The following is a 17,361-nucleotide window of genomic DNA, read 5'->3' on the forward strand; positions in this document are numbered from 1 at the left end:
AAAAATATTTTTTAATATATTTTTTTATTATATTTTTATTAAATTTTAATTTAATTTATTTAAAATAAATAAATATGATTTTCATTATTATTTATATATCTATCATTTCAATAACAAGTTTACATTTTTCAAGATGTATAAAACGAAGGTAAAAATAATATACTACGTTTCTTATTAAATGTTTATTACAATTATAATCACTATAATTATGTATATTAGCAGAATCATTTAATAAAATTTTAATAAAAGAATCGATATCTATATTTTTTTTTTCAATAAAGCCAGTTTCTAAAGAATTATTAAAATCTTTTATATCTGAATTTTTTTTATTATTAAATTCATTTTTACAAATTGGAATTACAGCGTCAATATCTATGTATTCTTTACCATAACTTGATTTCCAATATAAATGAAGAGAAATTCCTATAATTTGTTTATCATTATCATTATTAAATTTTTTTTCTGATGTATTCATTTTATATTATATAATATATAAATAAATTTCAAATTAGTAGATTAAATAAAAAAAAATAGTAGTAAAATAATTATAATATTTTTAATATTTTAAAAAAGATTATTATAAGTCTATAATTAACCTTACTATTGTTTTTCGTTTACAAATTTTAATTTTATTTATTTAATATTAATAATTAAAATAAATAAATTATGTTCAGCTATACATCATCTTTATTTGGTGGATATGCATCTAAATCAAGTAAAAAAGAAACTAAATCTGCATCTAATAATAATAATGATAATATATCAATATTAAGTTTAAATAAGAAAGAAAATGCATTTATATCTGATAATATTAACAATAATAAAGATAATAATAATAATACATCTGAATTAAATAAAGATAATAATACATCTACATACAAATATACTAATCCTTTAAGTAAACCTTTTGCGGATATTGTTATTACAATATCAACAGATAAAGATGGTAAAGAAATAATTGAACAAAAAAATTTTAAAGCTAATACAAAAAAATTAACTTTAATGCAACAAGAAGAAATTATATGTAAAAAAGAATATTCAAAACTTCATCAAGATGGATATAACTCAATGTGTTTAGAAACTATGTATTCTTTATTATTTAATAGAGGTGAAGAAAAAACTCATTTAAAAAATTTAAATCTTCAAAAAGTTAAAGATGATATAGATCAATTAAGATTAACAATAGAAAAAACTATTAGAAATGGTAAAAATTGTTGTATTACTTTTGATCCAAAAAGTAATATTGATATTGAAGAAATTTGTTAAAATAATTCTAAAATTTATATAAAAATATAAAAATATTAATTAATTATCAAATTAAATATATATTTTTTAATAAAATAATTAAATTATTTATATATTTATTGCTTAATAATATTTAATAGTTTTATTTTAAGGATTTTAACAAAATTAAATAATAAATATATTTTTTGCTTAAAAAAATAAAATTTAAAATAATTTTTTAAAAAAAAATAAATATTATATATAATATTTATTTTATTTTTTTATTTAAATTTTATAATTAGTAAATTTTTTTTTATATAGTTTTTTTATTACTTATTTAAATTTAGCAAGAATATAAGAGTATATTAATTTTATTACTTTTTATAATTTTAGAAAAATTTCACGTAAGGATTCTTTAATTTTTTTTCTATTTTGTAATGTAATATCATTATGTATAGTATTTTCTATTAAATGTAACAAATTATTTATTTGATTTTCTTCATTATAATCTTTTAAATCTTTAAAATATAATCTATTTTCATTATTATCGCTATTATCATTATGATTATAACCAATTTCTATTAAATTATATGTTTTAATGTTTTCATCGTATAATCTTCTATTATCGATAGAATTTATAATATTTCTAGTAAATTCAGAGGAATTAGACATACTCGATAATACGTTGGGGAAAAATTTAAACATTTTGATTATAATATTAGTGTTTAGCTTTAATTTAACTAAAATATCATTTAGAAAATATATAAAAAAATCTTCTTTATCAATACTAACATATGTTTTTACAAATATTTCCAATTCTTTAAAATCTTTAATATATAATATTTTTTCATTATCAGGTTTTAAATCTTTTATATTATCGTATTCTTTATTATCAATATAAAAACTAGCTAGCATTTCTGCATATAACTTAAAATTATTTATTATATTTTCCATAATAATTTTAGCAGGATTTTTAGAATTATCTTTTTCATACTCTTGTAATAATTTGTTAAAATCTGATACTTTTAAACAATTATTATGTAAAGTTTCTTTAATAGTAGAATCATTATTAATTGGAGCTAATGAAAACGGAATTAGTATTGGTGAATCATAATTACCATAATTATGCAAAAATAATGTTAAATTAGTTTGAGTATCCATTTTATTACATTTATATATTAAAATAACAAAATTCAAATATGAAAAAATATTGAGATAATTTTTTTTTTTATTTTTTTTTTTTGCTACAAAAAAATAATAAATTTAAATATATTTTGTATTTGAAATTATATATTTATATATAACTTTATAAAAATATCATATAAAATATTTTTTATTTCTTCAGGTAATATAGTTTTATTATAATGTAATTCTTTATAAGTAGAAAATATAATAGGATATTCAATTAATTTAATCAAATTATTAAATTCTTTTTCTATATTATAATCAGCTAAACTATTACAATATGGTTTAGATTCATTATTAATATAACCAATTTTAATACATTTATTTCTACTATTATTTTTATTTATATATGCTGTTTTAATTAAATTAAAAAAACTACTATTATTTAAATTTAATATATCTGTAATAATAATTTCAGTTGTTAATTTTAATTTAATTAAAATATCATTCAAAAAACATAGAAATAATTCATTTTTGTTAATATTACTATAAACATTAATTAATTTTTCTATAGATTCGATATACAATGTTTTATCAATATCTTTTATATTATTTATTAAACAATATTTACTCATATCAATAAAACGTAAAGAATAATCTGTTAATTTCATATAAATCTCAAAATTATTGATTATATATTCTATAATAATTTTAAAAGGATTTTTTGAATTATCATTTTTATAATCTTCTAATAATTTATCAAATTCTAGTAAATTATTTTCTGTAAAATAGAGTTTAAATTTACTTATATTTGAAGGAGCTAAAATTAAATCAATATATATAGTTTCAGTATTATTTCCTGTAGTAATTGGATTAATAGATAATCCTTCAACAATTTTTACAGATTCGAGTAAACTCATTATAATTAGCGATATTTAACTTTAGTCGACAATATTTTAAATAATATATAATAAAATTCAAATTTGGGTAGCAGAAAAAATAAATTAATTTTATGTTATTTTTTTTTATATTTATATTTTTTGTATTTATTATAAATTATTAGTAGTTTCTGTATTAATTAAATTGATATTATTTATTTCATTATGTTAATTTTAATTTAACAAAAAAAAAATAAATATTATATTTAACTCTGTTATTTTTTTGCTATATATTTGTTTATTTGTTTTTATAATTAAGATCCAAATCTTCTATACTGCGACCTATTACTAGTAACTACAATATTAAATGAATGATTTAGAATATCTACTCTAGCAGATTTATTAGGCTGCGATAAAATTAAATCTGCTGTTTCTTTATTTAGTACACCTAATATATTTAAATCTCTGTATTTGCTAAAATTAAGACCTCCTGTACTCTTTTTAATGTATTGTGGATCTAATGATAATGGTAGTAAGTAAAATGATTTATCTGATGGTGAAATACCATGAGCAGAATAATAGAATGAAGCTCTTGCTACTGCTGATGGATAATCAGTTAAATAAATATCAAATGATTGAATTTTTAATCCAATTTTATTAATTATAGGCATTTGGTCAATTACAGTGCTCCATGATGATACTAACTGCTTTCTACTTGGCGCTTGATAACTATATCTATTTAATACATAATCTTTATCAAAACCTTCTTTGTCGAATAATTCATAAACGTCATCTACAGAATCTTGAGTATATGATACATTATTAAAATAAGCATTTGTTACTCCTTTTGATTCAAATACACTGCTAATATGTGATACTTGCGACTGCGGGATATCCATTGTAATTTGATTAGGTACTTTGTAGCAGTTTACAAACCCATTTAAATGCCATGTTTTATGCATATACGGATTACTTATATCACTATTCCAATTAGCTTTAGGCATAATATAGACACCATTACTTACCCATTTATTATCAGTATTATTAATATTAAACTCAGTATTTGTTAACATTAAAGGCTGTGAATGATAATCTGGTAGATTATAAATAGCAACTGATGTTTGATTTTCAATAATACTTCTAATATAATTAGGTAAATAAATTTGCCCGCTAATAAGATAAATATTAGAAATATCGCCGCCAACAATTGTACTATCTGTAATAAGAGCAGGAATTATAATTTCATTTTCGCTGATTGGAGTTTGAATTATATTACGTACATGTTTAATATTATCTGCTATTGTGCCTACTACTGATCCAGTATCAGCTATGAATCCTGGATTAGATCTAATTTGTTGCATAATAACAGTCGATTTATATTTAATATATGCATCACCAGGAACAACTCTAATTAACTCTGCTTTTCTGCAAAGTGTAGCATTGTATGTTCTAATGAAAGATGCAAATGACATATTTGATAAAGTATTATTTGGATCTACTGTACTATGTATTAAAATAGGCATACTAAATCTAACATCACTGTGAATTTTCTTTGGTGTTTGAAAACCATCAAAGTATTTTTTACTTTCTCTAAATGTATAATTATTTACATTTTTATTTAGGACTCCATACTGCGTCAATAAAGCAGTTGTTCCTATAGATAAATCTTTATTAGCTTCTGAAGCGGCATCGGTTATAGTTGAAGAAAAATTTTCTATAACATTAGCGGCGCCATAAATTGATGGAAGTCCAGCCATAGCGGCGGAATATTCTGTAACTGAAGATTTTTCTTCTTCCTGGCCGACAAGTTCATTATACATAGAAATTTTTTCTTTCTTTAACATTTGTCTGTATAATGTTTGAAATGATTGATCATAGTCAATATATACATTTGATCCAACAGATACTTCATATTTTTTCCCTATAGCCTCGCCGGGATAATCTACTAAAACAGCATAATTACTAATATTATCACCTTTTTTAATTATCTGCCCACTAGGTCTAACTGGAGAAATTTCTACAGTTATAACAATGTTAGCTATATCATTTGTCATAATATCATTACCAACTGCTGGTAATTTATTTTCATAAATAGTAGTGGTTAAAAAGATAGAATATTTACTAGATCTAAAATCAGTAAGTATAGAACTAATATTATTATATTTAACAGATGTTGTTGTAATATCAGATAATTCTACAGTTAATTGTGTATGTCTAGTTAAATCACCTGCATGACTATGTTTAAAACTAACTTGACCATTATAATTAGGATTACCTCCTTGCTGCGCAACAGTAATAACACCTGGAGCAGCTAATATACTAGGTTTATGCGTTCTAGCAACGGGAAAATTATAAAGATTAAGAAAAACACCATATTCTGCTGAAGGATCTGATACTGCTCCTGCTTTATTTTTAGAATTAGCGCGGCTAATAACCATAGATGCTGCATATTCGGCGCCATCTACATTAAATAGAACATCATCTTGTAAAGAAGATTTACCGTTATATAGTGCTAAATATGCCATACGTTATTTATATATAATATTTTAATATTACCTTATATAAAGGATATATTTTATATATAAAAAAAAATACTAAAAACGAATATTTATTAGATACAAACAATATTCTTTTATTTTTTACAGCTTATTAAAAAGAAAAGTAATAATTTAATCTGCAATGAATAATATAATACTAACCGAGCAAGAAAAATTAAAAAACTGCTTAGATGCATTTGATCAAAATGGCCCATTCTCTCATTTTAAAGTTATATCAGGTGGAGAAAAAAATCAAGAAGAATTATCTAAAATCAATGATACAATTACTGATTATACAAATTATGTATATATGAGTAGTAAATCTGGTATTAATGATAATCCCACTAATTTAGATATAACAGTTAATCAAAATACTAATATTTATGATTATCTTGATGATGATAACGATATTATTATAGATGATGATTATGAAGAAGAAGAAAATATTAATGAAGAAGATATTGATAATAAAGATATAGAAATAAATATAGAACAGATTGTAAATTATGATAATGAGATTGGAGATACTTATTACGAAGAAGATAATTACTACGATGATAACAATGAAGAAAACATTTATATTGATTTTGAATAATTATAATAATATTATTATCTTTATATTATTAAGTAAATAAAAAATAATTTAAAATATTTTTTATTTTAAATTATATTAAAACGCAGAAAAAAATAAAAATTGTTTATTTTTTTTTAATAAATATTATTTTAGTTAACACCACGAATAATAAAATAAAATTAAAAAATAAATATTTATTATTTATTTAAATATGGGAAAATTAAATAATGATATAACTAAAGCATGTTATACAGGAAATGTATCTATTTTAGAAAAATATTATAAAAATAATAACGAAATAAAAACAAAAATAACAGAAATTATACTATTAACAAATAATAAAATTAATACTATAATCGACCAACTTAACAAAGATACAAATTTTATATTTAAAGAAATATTCGATAATAGAAATAATTATTGTTGTAATAATAACTGCACTAAAACTTGGATGCTTTCATGCGAAGATTTAAAAAAATTTAACAAATTAACAAAAGACAAAAAAGAAGAAGAATTATTTTATGATTCTTATAAAAAATTGATTACTTGTTCTCAGTATTATAAAGCGTTAATACAAATAAATGAATTATTAGAAAAATATTAAAATAATTACTCTATTTTAATAACTTTAAATTAAACATTGTATAAAAAAAAGACGATTAATTTTTTTCTATAAATATAAATAATTAACTTATATACTGCCAAACATAAAAAATATTTAATTAAATTTCAATAAATAAAATTTTTTGTATCTTATTATATATTTATAATTAATATATTAATAATAGTAATTTCTGTTTTTAAAATATTTTATTTACTGCTAAATTAGCAATAATATAAAAAAATCTTAATAAATTATTAGTTTTTACTAATATTTTTTCTAATTGATAACATTACAAGAAATAAAACTTATTTTTTTTTATACTGATAATAGTAAATGTTTTCTAATTTGAATTCCTTTAATATATTAATTAAATTAAAACAGCAATAATAATTCTTTTTAAGATTATTCTAATAAAAAATGAAAATAAAACATTTTAAATTTAACTTTAAATCAAGAAAACAAAAATTAGACCCAAGATTATTTTTATTAGAAAAAACTCTTAAAATAATAAATGGTATAAATAAGGTTATTAATAGTAAGGAGAAAAATGTGCTAAAAAAAGCAATAAATCAACTTGATGAAAGAATAATAAAAGATAAAGCAACATTTAGTGATTATGATTTTTGTAAAATTTTATGTAAATTAAGTAAAATAAAACAACCAAATAATATATGGTTATATAAGTGTATAAACAAAAGAAAAAAAAATAAATAAAATAAAAAAAAAATAAAATAAAAAAAAATAAATAATAATAATAATAATATATATATTATTATTATTTATTTTTTTCTACTTAGAAATATAAATAGCAATTTATTGATTTAAAAAATAATTTATTTTTTTATTTTTTAATTAAAACATATATTGTCAGATGAACTTTTAAGAAATTTTTTAATATATTTTAAATTTCAAATATTTTAATATATTTCATTATTTGTTTATTTAATATATCTTTGTATAAATAAGACAATAAAATGTTTATATTTATAATTCTTTTTAATAAAATTATTTTTTATTTCTGCTAGCTATCTTTTATAAGAGTTAACATTTAATATTTTTTTCTGCTAGAAAAAAAATGATAATAAAAACTTTTAACGATATACCATATTCTATTTATTTAGATACACCACTTTCTGGAGTTGTTTCATCTGATAATTATATATATGAAATTTTATTAAAAGAGCAGAATAATATTTGTATATATAAAGTATATAATTTTTTCGGCAAAGGAATTCCGGCTAGTTTCTATACTATATTTATGTCAAATACACATATAGATAGTTTTAGCGACTTAATATATAAGCAAAAAGAAAAAGATTATTATTTTAAAGAGCGGCTAAAAACTACTATAGCAAATAATGCCGCAAATAGAAATGATGCTTTTGTTAAACCAAAAGATATAATTTGGAGCACAATTTTAGAAAATATAAATAAAGAAAAATTAGCAAAAGATTATTCGCCGCTGTTAATAAATACTATTAATAATAAGTTTATTTTTGGCAGCGATAGTGATAACTATAGCTGCGTAATATCACATAAATATTTTATTAATAGAGTTAATTCTTTTATAATGTCTAACTTATGTATAAAAATTTATTTCTGCATTGTAAATTTATATAGACTTTCTAATCAAAGTCCTGTTTTTCCTATATTAGCTTCTATAAGCCATGATGAAGATTGCGAATATTTATCATGTTTAATGAATGGAATAGGAGAATACATAGAAAATTTTAAATACTTAAATATAAACATAAAAGAAAATATTTCTTTTATATTTGAATTATATATAGCTTTATCTATATTAATAAGAGATGGATTTGATATAGATTTAACAGATATAGAAGAAGATCCATATGTTTTAACAGTAGTTAATGATAATAGAAATAGATTATATATAGTGGATGATAAAAAATATTATATAACAAATCAATGGAGGCCTTGCTTGAATATAATATACAGAATAAAAAACTTAGAAGATACTGATTTAAAATATATCAAAAAACAGCCGAAAAATATATTAAAGGCGTTAGGTATTAAGTCAAATTTAGACTTTAGCGAAATTCTACTAAGTGGAAATAATAATAAATATCAGCCGCTAAATAATTATCATATTTTTTATGTTATGTCTGATATTACGCCGCTAAAATATTATAAAACAATAGCAACAAAAAATGATAATGAGATAGATAAAATAATCGCCAGAATAAATAAAAATAATATAGAAAATACAGCATTATATAAACTCATGTTAAACGATATAGAAAATATTAATTCTGCTACTAGCGGCGATGATGATAGCAGCGACGATGAAAATTATAATCTGCGGCGGCAGCAATCACAATCAGCAGCAGAAATTGATAAAAATAATATTACTAATTTGAATATGTTAGAGTATGAAAATAAAATTATATCTTTACCTTTATTAAAGATATTTCTTTTATATACTTGGAATAAACAATTTAGCGAGATAATAAATGAATTTACACAAAGACAAAAATACTATGAAAAAAGATTATAAACTAGAAGAAGTAAAAAATAAAGATAATAATAATAATAATTTAAATGACAAAGAAGAAACAACTACATATAATAAATATTTTCATCACTGTGGTTTTTTTACAAAAAAAATAGGCTCAATAACAAATATAAAAAACGAATATGTTTGTAGTGGCTGTGATATAACATATACCGATTTTAATCCTTTTGATTATACTATAATATATTCAACAGCAGATGAAAATGATGATGAAGAGTTTAATAAGATAACTGAATTACTGGTAAGAACAATAGCCGAATCTAATACAACACCTATAGTAGACGATTATGAATGTGCAAATCCTGAATGCAAAAAAAAATTATTCGCAGTTGTTATATTAAATGAATCTAAAACTTTATTTGTTTGCAAATATTGCAGCACTATTCAAACCTTAATGAGTTATCATTATTAAAAGAAATATTATTATTATTATCAATATATCCTTGTATTTCCAACAATGGCGTTATAATTGGCGTTATACTAACATTACCTAGCATCGACAATCTACTGGTTACACCCTTAACAGCAAAAGTTGAACCTATGTGATATATATTATCTTGTGATTTGCAAGATTTACAAAAATATTTTTTTTCTCTAATATTATATATAGATAAGGTATTACATTTTACACACCATGCTTCTTCTATTTTATCTGATTCAAAATCTTTTGTTAGTTTAGTCATTCCATAAGAAGAAAAAGCTTGTCTATCCATTTCACTCATTTTATGACTACCACCATGGCGCCCAGAAAATGGCTGCTGTGTATTGGGATCTACTCTAGCATCACCAACAGAATATAAAGCTACTTCACTTTTTTTCTGAATAACAAGATGATCTAAAGGTAACATAATCATATAACCTATAGCTAATCCTGTTTTATTACTGTACATCATAGTGGCGCCTTCTTTATTACCCATATATTGAGTAATTTTTTTCGATATTTCGTCAAGTCTATATAAATCAGAAGAAGAATTAAATCCTGTACTATCATAAGCTATTCCATCTATAATAGATAGCAGTGATAAAAACTGTATAAGAGATGCGTTGTATAAATCACGCGCTACTATAGCATAAGGATCTATTAAAAGTTGCGGCGATGTTCCATATTCGTTAGACAACATATTATAATTTTCCTCTAGGGACGAAATAGTTGATTTGCAGCCATTTATAATAGCTGTTTTATCTCCTAGTTTAATAGGCATATCTTTAACAACATTTATTATAATATTTGAGTTAGTATCATTCTTATTATCAATAATACTTTTAGCTACATGAGTAACTATACCTGTATTTGGGCCTTCATAGGCAACAGCTTCATCAGTATATAATATACCTGTTTTTTCGCCAGCGTTTGATCTAACAATATTTACTAATACATCGCCTTTAGTAATACATGTTCCTTCAGGTATAATACCATCTGGTCCTAATTTACTATAGTTAAAGTCTGGTTTCATATTAGAAGTATCATTTGGATTAGGGATTTTTATACTACGTCCAGATGTTAAAGTATAAGTACCATTATTATAAAATCGGCACGACATATAACCAAATTTAGAGGCAAATCTTGACGCCGCAAGACCATCTTCTTGAGCGTTAATATGCGGCGCCACTAAAGCATAGCTAATTACACCATTTGGATAGGCGACTCTATTAGAAATTTTATTTAATAATGTTTCATACATAGTAGTTAATACCATATCTTTTTTTTTGCCTGATATATCTGGTCTAGCTTTATCAGCGGCGCCAAGTTGATGGCAGCCACCAAATGTAAAACGCTGCCCTGGACCATAACTCAAAAACGGAATATTGGAAGTTGTTAAAGATATTAAATTACTTTCAAGCTCTAAGTGCGAATACTGATTTTTAATATTATTAATATTATCTTTAAATACTGTTTGCGAAACACAAGCGTAAATATCTATATTTTCATCTGTAAAAACCGCCTCTAATACTTGATCGTCGATTAGAGATTGAAATGGTTTATTGTCATATTTTTTTTCATCATAATTTATCCACTGTTTAAATTCTTTATCTTTACCTGCTATATAGTCGGCGTAATTATTATAAACTATAAACATATATGAATAGCCGCGACCAGATATAGTATTTACATTAACACTCATATTATCATTATTTATAAAAATACTAGTTTCGCGCGATATTAAGTTTTTTCTTCTGTTATCTATTAAACTTTTTTGCAAAGCTATAGGATTTTTTGTTACACCTAACAAAGCGTTATTATAATAAACACTATAGTATGCTTCAAAATTTCTATAATTTTCTACTAATTTTTCAAGCAGTGTTATATGTTCATGCTTACTTAAAGTTTCATAAATTATTGCTTCATCTTTTTTCAGCATAGGAATAGTAATAGATGCAGTTAAAGCTATACCTTGTCTTTTACCTGGATCTGATTCTGCGGTGCTTATCATACATGCAAATCCAAATCCTGAAGGTGGGGGTTTTCTTAAGTTATCAGTATTAGTACTTTCTATATAAGATGGAAATGCTATAAATGAACTTTTTTTCTCTAGAATATTATAGCCGCCTTTACTTGAATCTATTAGTTGCGAAATTCTGTTTTCTCTTTTATTACTGTTTTTATCATTTATTCTAATAGCTGATTGCCTAACAAAAGAAGAAAATGTTTTAAATTCTTTAGAATTAATATGAGCATTTTTTTTTAGCACAGAAGCATAATCGAATTTTTTTATATTTTCTATATTTGTTTCGTTCATTAAAGCGCCTTCAAGTATATTTCTCGAAAGTGAAACATAATTTTTATTAAAGGCTTTTATAAACATTAATTTGTATAAATCATGAGGCAGCGTAAATGAACAATTACCTATATCTACTCTATCAGTTTCAGCTATTTTTTTTGCAATCGCTTCGTCTTTAACATTTCTTAGCATAATATATTTAATTAACATTTCTCTAATTAATTTACCATAAACTATTCTTTTTTTCTCTAAATCTGCTTCTGTGGTGCCATGCTGTGAAAGAAATCTATTATTTACATTTTCTAATACGTGGCTCAATTCTAGTTTATCAATATGAATACTTTTATGAGTTTGAGCTTCTATTTTTTGATTATCTTTAAGATATTGATGTAAATTTTTCCAGAATGATACTATATCTAATTTACCATGCAGCATTTTTCTTTCTATTGTATCGGCTGTCATTATTTGATTGAGAATTTGTATTATAGCTTTATCTGTTTTTGTTTCATAGCCGCTAACTATATATTTTGTCATATCTACATCTGTTATTACTCCCATTAATTTATACATAACATAAAAAGGCAATTTTTCTACTGATTCAAAGTAAGGAATTTTCCAACTAATATCAAGCGATGGTATATCGCCTTTATTAGTACTCGCTTTTAATACTATATATGTTGTTTTAACATTATCAGTATTAGATGAAGTAATTATATCACCTCTAAGATTATATTTATATTTTATACTAGGATCTGCATTTTTTATTACTTCTATTAGAGTATAAAATCGACCAGGCATCATTTCTTTTTTTACTAACATAGAATACATATTTCCTTCTACTATTTGTATTCCACCTGACATACATTCAAATGGTATTTTTAAATCATCCCACAATTCACAGGGAATTTTACGTGCATTGCATAATACACCATTACACATTATAGGTATAATACCTATATCTAAATTATCTATTACTTCTTTCTTAATTATATTTCTATCTTCTATAGCGCCACTATATATTCTTATAATAGCTGATACTGTTAATTTTGCACCATAAGTAGTTTTTCTCTGAATAGCATGAGATGGTAACATATCTATTTCAACTCCGTTTGAAATAAATTTAGGTGGTGTTAGTTTAACATTATCATATGTTAACCTAATAGTAATATTATTTTTTTCTCCATTAACTACTGTATAACAATCTTGAGCTTCTATTCTTACATCAAAACCTACTTTAATTATATTTTCAAGTCCTATATTAAAAAAATAGTCACCAGATTTATCTAAATAGCTCGCTAATCCACCAAAATGAGTTATTATTTTTTCTGTTAATTTGTTTTTATCAAACATTATTAATGTTATTATATTATATTTATAATATTTAATTTAAATTAAAATTTATTTAATTTAATATATCTAAGCGTATTAATTTTAAACACTCATGTTAAATAAAAACAAATGAAATTTAATATATATAATGAGTATTATTACTATTTAAATAAAAAAACATCTAATAATTCTGAGAAATGTTTATTAGAAGATTATCCTGAAGCGCAAAATAATAATAATATTTTAATAACAAGAAATGAAAACAAGAAAATGTATAAAATCTTCTCATCTGTAAAATCAATAAATGAAAACACAACAGAATTAGTAGATGATATACTTAGCGGCGATATAATACATGAAGTATTACTAGCAAACAGATATACAAAAATATTTTTCGATCTAGAAACTACAGTAGATACATGGGACGAAATACTAAATTTACGCAAAAATTTAATAGAAACAATAATAACTAAATTTAAAGCATGTGTAGAAGATTTAAGCAGATTAAATATAGAAAGTAATAATGAAGTTATAATATATATGTCTCCTAATATTAATTTAACTGTTTTAGATAATTCGCGCCAAATTTCTTATATTAGCCGCAAAAGTATTTCACGGAGCTCATATGAGTTTCTGCTAAATAGTAATACTACCGCTAATAATAACGAAAACGAAATTAAATATAAACTTAGTCTACATATAATATTAAATAGTACTTATATGGAAAATATATATTCTGTTGGTAAATTTGCAAAATGGTTTGTATCAAAATATATAATAGATTTAAACAATGATTATGCAAAATGCTTTGATTTAGGCGTCTATAGACAAAATGGTAGTTTGCGGCTTCCATTTACTAGTAAATTAGATTGTATGAATAAAAAGTGTTTTATGAAACCTATAAATATAATAACAAATGATTACGATAATAATGCTAATAAAAAAGCAACTTTAAAAGATTCTCTTTTGCAGTATATAGATTATGAAAATTTGCGCCCATTTACACATCCATTGTTTTTGCAGAAAAATTTATCTACTGACGACGAAGATAAAATAAATGTAATAAATAATATACTTTCTACCTGCAACTATGCTAGCATTATATTTGAGCAAATGGCTATTATAAATAACTCAATAAAAGAATCTTACATTATTAGAGAAGTTAAATCTAATATAATATATTTACAGCGCCAAATACCATCTTTTTGTAAACTATGCGATAGAAATCATGACAAAGAAGGCGCCTATATATATATAAATATACATAATAAAAAAATACGTTGTATTTTTAAATGTTACCGTAATACTAACAAATCATATATATATGATATTGACAATAATGAAATAAATAAAACAGTATTAGATCTATGTGCTATTAATAATGTAAATCTAAATACAAAAAAGCAGAATAAAAAAAACAATGCCGAATTATTAGAAGCTATAGTGAAAAATCAAGATAACTTAAAATATAAAGATAATCTATTAAAAAATTTAGCTAATATGTTTATTAATACTGATATTTATAATAGCGAATACATGAAAGATTATCCTATTAATGCGGCTTATAAAACATATTATATTAGAGCCGCTATGGGAGTCGGCAAAACAATCGCTTTAGCAAATTACATAAAAAGTAGATTATATAGTAACCCTGACTTAGTAGTAGTTATAATATCTTTTCGTAGAACTTTTTCTGCTAAAATTCTTAACGATTTAGATGAATTAAATTTTAAACTATATTCAAATATAGATGGCTCTATATATAATAGTCGTATTATACTGCAAGCTGAAAGTTTTTTGAGGCTATATTATGAGCCGCATGAAATAGATATACTTGTTATGGATGAAGTTAAATCTATTTACTCGCAAATAACAAATAATACTAATAATTCTAATTTTATAAATAGTTTCGCTAAAATACATAAATCTATACAGCGCGCCGATACAGTAATAATAGCCGATGCTTTCTTAGACTCAACTATAGTTCAATCTATTTCATCTGTGCGCGACGAAGTAAAAAGTATATTAATTTGGAATACATATGATAAAGAAATAAATAGAAAATACAGTATAACAACTAACTTAAATACAATTTTATCTAATATAAATAATTCTATAGATACATATGAAAAAATCGCTATTATATCTTTTAGCAAAAAAAATTCTGAGTCTTTGCGGAAAATTTTAATAGAAATAAAGAAAGTTCCCGAGGATCAAATATTGCTATACAATTCTAACACTGACGATAAAATAAAATCTATACATTTTAAAGACATTAACAATTACTGGAGTAAAGCGCGTGTTGTAATATATACTTCTACTGTTAAAGCTGGTATTAGCTGCACTGAAAAATTCGATGTAGTATATGGTTTTTTATCTTGCTACAAAACAAAAATAACAGCAGAGGATTTTGCACAAATGTTAGGACGTATCAGAAATTGTTATGATTTTAGAATACATATTATTAACTCTACTGGTAACTATATATTAGATCCTTTATATATTTGCAACTCACTATATTCATCATACAGAGTTAAATTTTATCTCAATATAGAAAAAAATATAAATAATCAATTAATATTATATAAAAAAGATTTAGCAATGTATATATATATCGCCTCTAAATTAATTTTACTCTATACAAAAAAAAATTTTATAGAAAGAATTTGCTCTATATTTAAACAATATGGCGCCAAATTATATATTATGCAATATCTTAATACTGCTATTAGCGCAGATGAGCAACAATTATTAATTAATGATAATAATAATACTACAAATTATTTAATTAACAAAGATATGTTAAAAGCTTTTAATTTAAAAGTATCAATGGCTGAATCTAAAGATATCGCCAGTGCAGAAATAATCTCGCGCGAAAAATACGAAGAATTAAAGCAAAAAGTATCGAGCGGCAAAGAAATAACATACTTAGAAAAAAATATATTAAAGAAAGAAGAAATAAGAAAAATATATAATATACCTGTTAACTATATAACTGATTCATTTGTTTTTGTTTATTATAATCCAGAAATTATTAAACAATATAATACTTTAAATTTACTACTAGATATTAAAAATTACAGCGATATAAAAATAAATAGCGGTTTAAATAGAATGCTAACAAATTTAATAGACTCAAAAGCTGGCGCGTTAAAGTTTGTTAATTATACATCAAATAATTATATATTATTTTTAATACATAGATTAATACTGCTTTTAGGATTTAAACATTGGTTTGATAGTGATAATTTAACTAATGAATTTATATTAAATTGTATAGCGCAAAATAAAAAAACAATAATAAATATATTGAATTATATATATATGGAATTAAAAAATTTTCGCAATATAGAATATATAATTGCTTCAGATAATAAAAAAATATTAAATATATGTCAATCTATATTGCACGAAATAACATCAATTAAAATTATAAGCGAGAAAAATTTTTCTAGAATAATATGGCCGCTAAATTTATTTAGTTTTAAATTAGATAATAGATTTAATACATATAATAATGTAGTAATGAATATTTTATATAATTGCTTTGGAGCAGAAATAGATTATATACACAGAAATAAAAATGATAATAAACCTATTGTTTCTATAACGTATAATACAATATTTTATATAAATACTATGCTTAATAATAAATACATTATGTAATAGATTATATATTAATTAAAAGCCATTATAATTTTATTCCAAATATTTACACTTTTATTAAATATTTTATCTATTTTTTTATCGTCTACAGTAGTTTTCTCTGCAGACAAACTATACTCATTATTTTCATATAAAGCAGGCTGTGTATAACTACTTGTATCGCCTATT

General features: G+C 22.4%; 2 protein-coding genes across 15 annotated transcripts in view; one reads left to right on the forward strand and one right to left on the reverse strand.

Moving 5' to 3' along the window:
* Positions 1-17,361, forward strand: part of LOC149876384 (uncharacterized) — a 264,010-nt gene that overhangs the window by 186,240 nt on the left and 60,409 nt on the right. Inside the window, exon 7 of one of the 5 annotated variants that reach the window (XM_090075447.1) lies at positions 8,064-8,222. The exons of 3 other annotated variants lie outside the window; for them this stretch is intronic. In XM_090075447.1, the coding sequence (XP_089931573.1) occupies positions 8,064-8,094 (31 nt within the window). In that variant the 3' untranslated portion in view covers positions 8,095-8,222. Of the gene's footprint in view, positions 1-3,894; positions 4,009-8,063; positions 8,223-17,361 lie in introns of those variants that run through there. One more of the 5 variants, XM_090075448.1, reaches the window with a different exon arrangement.
* LOC149876386 (uncharacterized) overlaps positions 3,212-17,361 on the reverse strand; it is a 195,896-nt gene continuing 181,746 nt past the window's right edge. For 7 of the 10 annotated variants that reach the window (XM_090075423.1, XM_090075421.1, XM_090075424.1 and 4 more), the window contains one exon: positions 3,212-5,688. In XM_090075423.1, the coding sequence (XP_089931549.1) occupies positions 3,542-5,688 (2,147 nt within the window). In that variant the 3' untranslated portion in view covers positions 3,212-3,541. Of the gene's footprint in view, positions 5,689-5,926; positions 6,031-17,361 lie in introns of all 10 variants that reach the window. The other 3 variants (XM_090075427.1, XM_090075425.1, XM_090075426.1) reach the window with 1 other exon arrangement.

The sequence above is a fragment of the Hydra viridissima genome, unplaced genomic scaffold (assembly GCF_058129835.1).
Source record: "Hydra viridissima isolate aposymbiotic clone 2 unplaced genomic scaffold, HvirCarnegie_v1 scaffold_21, whole genome shotgun sequence".
NCBI classification, from domain to species: domain Eukaryota; kingdom Metazoa; phylum Cnidaria; class Hydrozoa; order Anthoathecata; family Hydridae; genus Hydra; species Hydra viridissima.